We start from the raw sequence: 12,699 nt of genomic DNA, 5'->3' as shown, positions 1-12,699 counted from the left end.
ACATAAAATACATTATTTTTTTTGTTAAATCCTTTTTTCAATAATTGTTTTCTTAAATATTTGTCAAAGGTTGGAACATTTATCAAAACAGAATAAAGTTTTATGGAACACATTGTTTTAGATTACCTCCCGAACTTAACAGCTCTTACTGCTTTCCTAACCATGTAATTATGCATAACATCTATTTGGATAGCTGTGTCATCTGTGTTTGATATATTATTTAAAGCCTTATGGGAATTTAAACATTCTTTACTTGTAAACGTAAGCACTTTTACTAATAATGGATTTTTCCTCTTTCTTTGAAATATAAAATATAAAACGTCACCATGCTTTATACTTCCTTGACGATTCGATACGTTTCTGTTGACACTATTTTCCTATCATATACAAATCTAAATTCTAACGCCCTCAATATTATTGGCAATATCTTCGTAATTCTAAAAGTACATTTATCAAATTTCTTATGCCATAGACACGTTTGTTGCAAATTACAAATAAAATTTCCGCAAAATTGATCGGTGCTAAGATATCATTTTGCGACCTCTATCCATCAGCTAAATTTCTATTATAAACTTGTCCATCTTTCAATTTGAACAGTACCATTAACTGTTAAAAGGGGTGCATACAAAAAAGATGCTGACTGAATGGCGAACAGAGCAGATCATAATCAGACTGCACGGATATGCAATCTACACTGGTCGCAAAGGCTGAACCAATCGTGTCCAGCATGATATGTGTTAAAAAGTCACCAAATACTCATATAAGTAGCCGCTGTTTTTAAAACGAGTGAATTTCATTTAAATTGACACAGATACATGTATGTAGATATTGACTTTTCACTGACATTCAGTCAAGTAAAAACTAAGTTCCCGAGATATGACAAGATAAAGAAGCTATTTCGTTTATTGATGACTTCCTTTCTTAAAACGAATATAAGTAGGTATTAAAGATAGTCATAACTACAAAAAACATTTTTTTTTTAACAAGTCACTTTATTTTTCACCAACGTTTCGGCTACATTAGCCTTCTTCACTGTTGAAAATAAACATTACAAAGTGACGTCAACGTCAAACTACATCAATGGCGATAACGTCAAAATTTAAGTTTGGCGCAGAAACAAAGAGGATCATAGTATGAAACATAAATACTGGTGAAAAAATGCAGTAAAAGTGCAAGGTTTAGGGAAGGCGCCAGTAAAAATTTGATTTTGAAATGTCACTATCCATAACAGCGGCGGGGGATATAGCTGTCTTTTAGTCTGCCTTGTTACTCCAAATTGATACCGTCATCCTCCTCTAAACACTGATCCGATTCGGCAGTAAAGCCCTTTAAATCGTGTCAAAAGCTTAATACACATATATGGTTTCAATGCCAGATAAGGACAAAAACTTAGATCATAGCAGCCCAAATTACTAAGGCTTGTAATATCGTGTGAGGTCCTCATTTGCGTTGATTCCTATACTGATGACAATACAAATATCCATGTAAACTTGTATAGAAAGCAAATCTAAGGAGCCGTGTAGGCATTACTTAAGTACAAAAACCGCATGTACTCGGTGCCTTTGCAAAAGACAGAACATCAAGAAAAAAAACCATTTAAGGGCGCAAATACAAAGATGTACCTAATTCTATTTATGCCGTAGCTTTTGCATATTTTTTGTTTTGTTTCAGTTCTAGGAATAACACATTGTTAAAATGAATCAACTTGTTTGCGGGAATACCATTCGCAGTAATCCTTTGTCCCAAGTATACTTCACGAAACAGGTCCCACGTGGGGTGGGGTCGGGGGGGGGGGGAGGGCGATAGGGCAGTACTGATACTTTTTTACTAAACAGTTGATCAAAATCTTAAAGTCTTTCTAAGCTTATTGCGAGAAGAAAACATTTTACAGCCTCCACCGCCACCGCCCCGCCCCCCACACGCCTCCCCAGAAACCCCTCCTCATAATTCATGCAGAAACAAAACATTGAGCTTCAAGGTCATAGTTAAGGGGTTACTGTATAAGTAGTATGCGGCAGACAGCACAGAATGAGAAAAAAACTACATTTATAGTATTTCACTATCTCTGTTTTGCCAGAATATTGGAAAATGTGAAGAAGGTCATGTTTCTTTTAGCTAATGGTTTCTGCTGTGGTTCGTTACTGTAAGAAAACTACAAATTAATGTGAAAAATCTGTATATCCTGGGAATTGTCCAATTATCATTTCAATGAATGACAAGTAATTTATCTTTTACCATGACAAATTGCAGGGGGAAGTACTTTCCAGTACCTTATTTGTGTCAAAGAAAATAAATTGGTTTGCTATTGAGTCAATAAAGTGTTTCAATTACACGGGGTCCTAGAGGACAATGCGCACGAAATAAGAATCAGGAAAGGTCAGGATACAGTATCTTCAGTCTTATGATTCCCCAATCATTGCTTTATTTCAAACCAAAGAACCTGACAGTTTCATACAAAATGAAGAAAACATTTAAACGTACAAAGTAGACGTTTACCCAGAGTGCTATTTTTTCATTTTTAACAAAATAAAGGGTTCCAAGCATTACGTTTCCCTGTGAATCCTTATTATCTTTATTAAAAAAAAGAAAGAATATTTCGTTGATAGTCATCTACAATTAACATGGCCATTAATCAATAGTCTATTTATACCGGTCCAAGTCGTACTACCTACATTATAATTTGTGTGATATTAAGTTCAATTTCAGTACTAGCACACCATCTGTCAGTACCGTCCTTTTATATTTTCTTAAAAGTGTGTCTAACCCAATTCCGTTATTGCAAGAAATATATACATGTCTTTTTTTGTTGAATATCAATTGATATGAAGCTAAAAAAAACAAAGACTGTAGATAAGCCGAAATTTATATTTTGTAAGCTAAACAGAGCACAGGAAAAACACCGAACGCCTGACTCTACACAAATAAGACTGGAAAGTATCGAACATCTTGTTGTACGTAATTAAAATAAGAAAAAATCGAACACCTAGTTGTACTTAAGTAAAATGAGAAAAAATCGAACACATAGTTGACGCAATTAAAGTGATTAATCATTGAATATCTGGCTGCACGAGAAATCATTAAGCACCTGGTTGTACATAATAAAGATGAGAAATCATTAAGCACCTGGTTGTACGTAATAAAGATGAGAAATCATTAAGCACCTGGTTGTACGTAATAAGAACGAGAAATCATTAAGCACCTGGTTGTACGTAATTAGGACGAGAAATCATTAAGCACCTGGCTGTATGTAACTGAGATGAGAAATCATTAAGCACCTGGCTGTACGTAACTGAGATGAGAAATCATTAAGCACCTGGTTGTACGTAAGTGAGATGGGAAATCATTAAGCACCTGGTTGTACGTAATTGAGATGAGAAATCATTAAGCACCTGGTTGTACGTAATTGAGATGAGAAATCATTAAGCACCTGGTTGTACGTAATTGAGATGAGAAATCATTAAGCACCTGGTTGCAGAAAACATCAAGTACCTGGTCGTACGTAATTGAAATGAGAAAACATCATGCACCTGATTGTAGATACTTCAGATGAAAAAAATACCAAGCACCTGGTTGTACATAATTAAGATGAGCAAACACCAAGCATCTGTGTGTAGGTAATTTACTTGAGATGAGAAAGCACCGAACACCTAAATATACATAATTTAAAGGAGAAAACACCAAGACAGACAAAAATAGTGACAGATGTGGTCTGCACACTGATGATTGTTGGTGAAGCAGAATGTTCCACAAGCAGACACTTGAGTAACCATTACATAAGTTCAAGCTTCGACATCAGAATCAGTCAGTTTTTGTTCTGACTGTGCGGGGGTTTCATTGTCTGAGGTATAATGTTTGAAAGACTGTCAATATTTAAAATGTACATAGCATATACCCAGGTATGTGGCAAGTCAATATGAAAATAACATTTAGTTATATTGGTCACAACGTGTTACTTTTTCCATATTATTCGCAAATATGCATTCACCATATTTCATGAAGTTGAATATTTCAATCCAGCTCAAACTTCGCAATAAAAATAACATTAAACATTATTTTTGATGAGTAAAATGATATAGAAACATTTGAATATACTCTTAGTCTGCAACTTATAAATTTCGTTGTCATAGAGAAATACTAACAGTAGCTAGTTTACTAATATTGTTTTCTGAGAATAGTTGATAAAGTGGCGACAGGTCATGTTTTCGTTTATTTGTTTATTTATTTTTCATTGCTCGGAACAGATAAATTAACCTGTCGTCATTGACAACTTAGCAAAGTATATCAATATCTATTGAAACTTCAATGGAGGCTCAGTTATCTCTACTACAGTTACCTGTGTTACTCGCATGACCCACGAACAGGAATTAGTTTGATTTTAGTTTCAAGATTATTTCAGAGATGACAGTTCAGTTCATTCTCATACCTGCTGGTGGCAAGTGATTCTGCTTTTGCGACCAGTGCAGACCAAGACCAGCCTGATCATGGCCTGCACTGTCCGGTATTCAGTCACATTGCCAGCTTTCGGCTTATCGGTGAAATTGTCTCCCTTGAAAATACGCTATCGGCGAAACTGATTGATTTTGCTACTATAGAGATATATAGGAAATGATTTTATCTAAATTGTAATAATTTTTATATTTTTTATGCCTCATAATTTATCCACATAATTATGAGCACAAACTTTAATATTTCATTATTATAATGATGTAAAATGTTTTGTGATTTAATAGCATCTTAATGCTTCCCTGCTCGTTATAAAATTGATACTAACACTCCCTATTCCCACAATAGAAAACAGAAGGGAAAAAGAATCATTTGTTCATAAATGACCATTTTTCAAATAGAAATTTCATACTTTTATAATTTTAGTACAAAATTTATCCACGTATGTGCACAAACTGCAAAGTATGAAGATTTTAATGGTGCTTCTAAAAATGAAATTTATTATGTTCTTAATGCTTCCTGATCAATTTAAATCAGTCATGTTTTAGCAAAAAACTTTTCTGGCCATTCAATGGGTTTGTGAAACGCGTATTACATAGCTAGACCTATTACATGTATTAGTATACAGATTTATTATTCGAAATTCTAATTTACGGTAAATTCAGTGACCATCCCATTCGAATAATAAATCATTTTTGCCCAAATTGAATGATGGATCAGTCCATTTTAGAAATTTAGCTGGCTAAAGGTTAAAGCTGTTGAATAGCTTCGAAATTGCAAAACGTTTCTGACTAAAATTAATGTTTATGACTAGTGAACTGCATAAGCTTTCTCCCAATACAAATAGTCGGTAACATAATTTATTATGCAACTAGATCTGCTGTATCTAAAAATAACCCAAAAAAACACATATTTACGCGTGCGCATATTGAAATATACGTGTAAACCTATATATTTACGCATGCACGCACATTCTAGTGGCACTGGAATATACTCGTGCACCCATATATTTTCTAGTTTACAAATAAGTATACGTGGACGTATAACTCTACGCGTGCACGCGTAATTCTGGATGCTCGTAAATGTTTACATGCACGAGTAATTACAAGTGCACCTATGTATACACGCGCACGTATATATAAGCTCTACATATTTACGCATGCACGTATAAAAATATACAGATAAACTTATATATTTACGCGTGCAAGCATATTTTTATACGTGCACGTATATTTTGAAATGTGCGCGCACGCAAAGCAGACTTTCGACCCAAATGGTAGACCATATTCTAATGAACGCTTGCGTTGTGAAGCGACTTAGATATATGTGCGTGGCCAACTTTGCGGGGTGTTTGATATGTGGTCAGCCGGCTATGTTAGGTGTTTTATATGTGAGTGGCCGGTTTTTGTAGAGTGTGGGTCTGGTCGTGTTGGCGATGTTCATTTATTCCAAGGATTTTATTATAATATTTTTTTTAAAACGTCTCGTAGTTGGTGAACGATTTTTTGACTCAGTGCCCTGTTTTATGTTCTGAATTAAAACTTTTAATTTTCCTTTTGAATTATGTAAAATCTTTTTAGGCACACAGTGATAATCTTTATACTTTAGAAAAATATTAGTATCGTGTTCTAAATTGTGGCACTAAATTTTCAAATAAACTTTCTTACTTCTGGGTCATAATATCATGAAAGACAGTGAAAAGGCGTGTGCATTTTAAATAGGATTAGTTTGTTTTCTCTTAATTGTTAATAGGCTTATAATTTCAATCACATTAATCGGTTATTCTTAAGCTTTCCATTCAGCGACTTCTAAGGCAGATTAAAATTCTGAAGTACTTTAATAATGTTATTTTCACACTGATTTTCACACGCCAGCTTGAAACATGCTATGATAACCGATTGTTCGGTTATTGCGGGGTTTAACCTTAAGTCAGCTGATCTTTTTTATGCCACTGGGCATATAGCGATTGAACTGTCCGTTAGTCAGTCCGTCCGTAAGAACCAGATTGCCGACAGCCCACATTAATTACCCAATTTAGTTCATATTCGCACGCCAAGACCTATAGAACTATGTAAAAATGACCTTAATCATGGTATGACCTTTACCTTCAAAGTTGAAATCCAACTATTTCATTTTATCCAACTAAAATGATTGCATGCATCCTTGCTAACATTATCACCCTTGTTACCCGGATAATACAAAATGATGTGATAATTCCAACATGCTATAAAATGGCCGATCAACGATTTTGAAAATTTCACGTTTTTCGGTAAGTTGCTGTGGCTTGATAAGAGATTTTAACCCCGAGATGTTGCAAAAAGAACGAATGGCGATTTGTTTCCATGGAACTCAGACTATTTCACTGTATTTGTGTGAATACAATACACAATATGTTAAATAGTTTACAAAAGTCATGTAAGTTTAGTTTGAAAAATCATAAAAAATATTTAGAATTGTTTTTCATGCTTGTAATACACTGTACATACGACTCTACCATTTCACTATCTGACATAGTTTACAGTAAGTTGTTTACTTTTTCCGTTTTGTGGCATCTGTGTATGAAAAATGGATAATAGCCAAAAATGACCATGGATAATGCCCTACATGCGTTGTCTTTGAAAGTGGATAATAGCCAAAATTGATTTTTTTCTCATTGACATCCCATTACAGATTGACCAGTTTTGTGTGCGTGGACATGTTTTGATAAATTACTTTGTAACAACATGATGATATGAGCCTGTTAACATTTTTATGCGGGTAACAGGCACAGTGTACAACTTGCACCTTCCTGGTATCAAGTACACATGTGCATAAGTATTATTCCCCCCCCCCCCCCCACCCCGCTGTCCCTTTTTATCCCACGGTCTCCATATTCCATATAAAATACATACATGTATTTGATTGTCAACTACCTTTTATAATCACTAATAGCACAAACCTATTCACATTTTGAATACCTAGGTGTACATATTGGTACACCAAGATCTCTCTTACACGCACACGCACACGCAATCCACGTCACATGTTGTAATTGGAAATCTCGGACGACCAATTCACCGTGACACAGTCATAAATTGTTTGCGTAAACGCGGGATTAATTTGCGTCGTCCAGCTCGATGTCAGGCTCTTGTCATCGTCAAGAAAAGCAACGCTGGGCTCTAAGTAACCGACGACGTCAGTGGGGAACTGTTGTATTTAGAGACGAATCAAGATTTAATCTCCATCACGCTGACGGATAGGTCAGAATATACAGACGCCGCAACGAACGTTTCGCAAATAACTGTGTGCGTGAGGTTTATCCGTACAATGGTGGCAGAATCATAGTATGGGCAACAATAAATTACACCTTCAAGTCCACCCTTATATAGGCTGTCATACAGAGCAATGGTGGCTTTACGCGTTATTGACTGCACTGACGTTGAAGCATGGAAAGAAATATGATCTCAGACGATATTCATTTTTTGATGATAATTTTTTTTCTGTTATGCTTACTTTGATTACACATATAAATTTGTATGACTAAACATCAGTAGGTTATAAATATTGACTATTACAATACTTGTTGCGTTTCTTTTTCGTGTCAGTTTACAATGTTGACTATTATCCATATAACATTTTGGACTTTATCTTCGAAATTTCTGTGAACACTTTGGTCAGTATCCATCGACTAATACATATGCTTATATATTTGTAAATTTATGTTAATTGATCTAAGATAAAAACTTCCTAACATGTTCATATCATTGTTTATATAATAACTGAAAATTACAAAATAATATTCATTACCAAAAGTCCATTAAGTGAGGTTGACAACGGTTTGAATCGCCAAACTCGTTCTCAAAAGTAAAATGTAAACATTGTTAAAGGGTTTCCAAAGTGAATAATATGTCCCATATGCAAATTGTTTAGTGCAAATGGTACAGCTTGTAAACTATTTTGAATCAGTTATAACACTTTAAACGATCAGAATGAGTAATTAGAAAATATTGAAATAAACAATGTCCTTACCAAGTTTGACAGTTCATCCAGTTTGTAGTATTTTGGAATTATCATATCATTTCCTATTATCCGGGTAACAAGGGTGATTATGACACCATTAAAACAGTTCCGACTATTACTCCAGTCCCTAGGGGTGTTTCGTATGCAAAAAAGGTCCAGAGCTGATTTATACATCAATGTGTAGGGAAATAACTCAATTTTCAGAAAATCTTGGGTGCAATTGCCGCATCATGGTACGTTTTTAGAAATCCAAGATTGCCGCCAAGATGGCCGCCAAAATTTTAGAAATACACTAATATTCATATATACACATGATAGAATTTAGAAAATTGTGAAAATTAGCCATCCGTTTACACCCCTACATCAAACTAACTTTTACACGAGAATATCGTGCTTTGCGTAGATAGCACTTAAATACATGCGCTAGCTCATTTTCAATTGTCGAAAAAAATGCTACACATTACCAGATATCGTTTTTCACTCACCATGATACCTTTACAAATGTATATATTTAAGAACTGAGCATTATTTTAAGTGCATTTGACTTGGACTTCTGGCAATTTAATACTTTACAGAAACGTGCTGTAAGGACTGGATGGTTCTTTCCATTTGTATGAAAACAGCCCAAATGCCCATCCATGTTAAATTTTTTATGAATTGTCATTTAAAAAATTCATATTGCCTAAGCACTTCAAACATTATTTAGTACACATATATTTCAAGATCACCTTTCAGACACTGATTCTACCCTACCCAGATGCGGGTCTATGCAGGCTGTTTTTCAACTTCAACTTCAACGAAGTACTCTCCAACGCCTCTGTGGACATCGACTGCGCATCGCAGAATGAGTGGTCTCTTTCCACCACCAATTTTTAAATATTTACATTCATTGTGCACTTTGTATAGAAAGAAAATTAAGTTGTATTTTCCATACAAACATGAGACCGCGAGATCATTTATAAAAATAACACAGTCATAATGTCCTCGTTCGGAAAAAAATAATCGAACTCGGCAGCAGAATTTCAAAAAAGACATTTTTGTGGTGATGATAAAAACTAAGTAAGTATCATGAACTTAAATGAGGGACTTTACTTCTATCGGAAGGCGAAATAATTGACTTTGTACGAGAAAGTTTTGTTAACGCAAGTATGTACGAAGGGTCTGTAAATGTGTTCTTTGCAGTTATCACATACAATGACTTTGTACAGGATGTTGCATCGGGATTGTATTCGCAATAAACATATTTATGCTGTATAGATAACATAGGCTAGTGAGGGTGATATGGGATACTGTCAACCTGAGAAAAGTAGTAATTTTCAATGCTTGACTATCATCTGAGGAGGCATGTATTATTTGATTTAATATACAATGTACCAAAAATCTTCACTAGAGATATTACAAACAATAGAAAGCGTTAAGAATCATCACTAGCAACGTCTTTGTTTTCTTTGAAACAGGGCATAATAGGAAGGGCTCAAGTCTTTGGTAAACTCAATTTTAAACGCTGATCACTCATTTGAACTCTTGTCGGTACTGGATTTTGGAAACGGATATGACCAGGTGATTAAAAAATCGATATTGTTCACTACAGACCTGGAGCGGTCGTTCTGCGCATGCCACAGACTCATTATCACCGGAGTGTACAATTACTGCATGTCCACATGCATTTAGTGTATAATATGAATACTGACTAAACGTTATGGTTAGAATTACCATAATTTCAAAATATATACATTAAAGATACTCGTCATTCCAATCGCTAGAATCCGGTACATGTATATACCGGAGTTTTAGATATATCACATGACGTTACGCACGATGTTGGTATACCGAATGGTAACGTCGAAAACGTCAAGATCTGACGTAAAAAACGTTATCGTAATAGAAACAAAATTATTATTAAGATAATTAAGAAAAGTATATGCCTTTAATTGATGTCTTGTAATGTATACAAATACTAAATCTGGTACATGTATAAATATTTTATCCATATATCACATTGAACAACGTGAATATTTTACGCTATCAATCTGCACATGTTCAAACATTGTAAAATGTCCTGCAGTTCATCTTCATTACAACGAAGTATTGATCTTTTACAAGTGGTTTCTGTATGAATATACATCACAGATAAAATTTGAACAGAGATAATAAATTGCATGCTTTCGCGAATGAGATTGTATTCTAAATTTTCAAGTTTTTAAATGAATACATATGTATACGTTCCAGGTCTGTTTTTAGTCACAGTCTTATCAAATAGGTGTCTTCTCATTAGCTGGACGTTAACAACCCCCGACCAGGTCATATTCTGAATCAAATAGGTGTCTTATCATTCGGTGGACGCTTGATTGTGCGGGGTTTTGGAAACGAATAATACCCGGCCTGGTGATATTCAAACCAATGATCACACCTTGATTTTGTTCGAAATGTAGTTTCAAAAATAAATCCGTTGGTCTATGGACATTTTACCTTGTGTATTTGAAATACAAAAAAAAAAGCTGGCTAAATCAATAGTTTCACGTTTAAAGTTTTAATAATAATACATCGTTAATAATTGCAAAAACTTCCAATTATTTAGCACTATTTACTCCACACTTTCACGTTCTTCACAAGGTTATAAAAATAGTTACACAAACTGTTAGCATAAAATATAAGTATATGCTAACTGCAAATATCTTGACAATAATACACTTCCACGTAAGAACACAGAATGCAAAAAAAGTCACTTTTTTGGCAATAACTTTATTCAGAAATCAGAAAATTTAGTTTTTCTGCAGTTCTTCTCACGCTTCTCACAACATTAAATATTTCACACATTTCATTCTGTTGTATGTTTCTATATCTTTTATGTAAGTGCTATTTACATTTTAATCAATTTCATGCACTGATCTTTCCCTAACCTTTTTACTGTTTTTAAAACTCCCTCCAATCTAACATCTATAGATTTTCCCTAACCATTTAAAATGAAAATAAAATTCGGACACATGTAAACCACGTTACACTATACTGTATTAGTGTCGTTTGACCCTCCTCCTGCCTGTAAGGTTAGCATGAAAATTAGTGTTGTTAATGAAGTCAACAGAGTGAATGCGATGAAATTGAATTTTTCATACATTAGTACCATATCTTCGTAATTGTACTCAATTTTCACTCCAACTTCGTTATGATTGTCTTCGCTGAAATTTTCAGCCCACGTGCTATTTTCTCGCCCTATCTGTTTCGGTAAATCGACCTTTTCTTGCATCATTTGGGCGATATTGTCTTCTTTTACTGTAGTCACGTCATCAGTTTTGGGTCTTCGTCTGGAAAAGTGCAAAATTAACAGTTTTTTTTTATTACGAAAAAATTTTGTAAGTGATTCAATAAATCCAAAATTAACTAGTGACCGAGTATTGCAGGGTCAATACAGAAGTTCCCGCCCAGTGAATTTTTTTATTTGATCTTCAATAGTGACATTGACCTTTTACTAATAATCATGGGTTCATATTCGCGGCATATAGCCTAATCATGGGGAACATTTCTGTGCAGCACTAAAAATTCTTCAATACAATTAAACGTAATGGAGCAGAAATAGAATAAGTGACCTTGACCTTTGACCTACAAGCATAAGTCATGTATAAGTATAATATTGGTGTATAATCTACATATCGCTCTCTATTAACACACCAGTTTTTATGAACCTAGCTTGAAGAATTTTTTAGTTATCGCAGGATCCAGATATGCGGACGGACGGATAGACGGAAGGCATTCCTATAGCCCCCTCCGATGTTCCACCAGGAGAGGAATGAAACTGATAACTGATATTCTGTTATTTAATTACACATATTACTTTCTACATGATCGAACGAACGAACATGGTCTGTTAATATAATAATAATGAGACGACAAATGCAGTAAACAAATACAATTAATAACTGGAGCTATCACTAAAGGTGATGCATTTACCCCCACACGCACTGACACAGTATATTGCATTTTGACGCACACAAGATTGCATAATTATATGTAATGTATGTATATAGGTTGTATGTATACAGTATAGTAAAAGAAGAAAAGTCCCATAACTCTGCAGAATAGTTGTCTAAAAGAATGTAACATGCACCGTGCACAGCTAGGGTTGGTACTGCTCACTTGAATGAAGTTTCATTAAATTGTTTGCAAGGGTTCGGAAGATAAGGCGCGCACAAGATTGCATATGCAGTCTGTATGTTAGCCTCCTTGTACCAATTATCGAACGCTACCATCTCTCGATTGATT

The 12,699-nt window shown here is 34.6% G+C and overlaps 1 protein-coding gene across 1 annotated transcript in view; it reads right to left on the bottom strand.

The window, feature by feature from the left end:
• LOC123530394 (acetylcholine receptor subunit beta-type acr-3-like) overlaps window positions 1–12,699 on the bottom strand; it is a 115,759-nt gene that overhangs the window by 98,041 nt on the left and 5,019 nt on the right. The window contains exon 4 of the mRNA XM_045311164.2: window positions 11,564–11,744. Coding sequence (XP_045167099.2) covers window positions 11,564–11,744 — 181 coding nt within the window. The remainder of the gene's footprint in view (window positions 1–11,563; window positions 11,745–12,699) is intronic.

This window comes from Mercenaria mercenaria, chromosome 13 (assembly GCF_021730395.1).
Source record: "Mercenaria mercenaria strain notata chromosome 13, MADL_Memer_1, whole genome shotgun sequence".
Taxonomy (NCBI): domain Eukaryota; kingdom Metazoa; phylum Mollusca; class Bivalvia; order Venerida; family Veneridae; genus Mercenaria; species Mercenaria mercenaria.
Note: the sequence above shows the minus strand (reverse complement) of the source record. Positions and strands in the feature narration are given on the sequence as shown.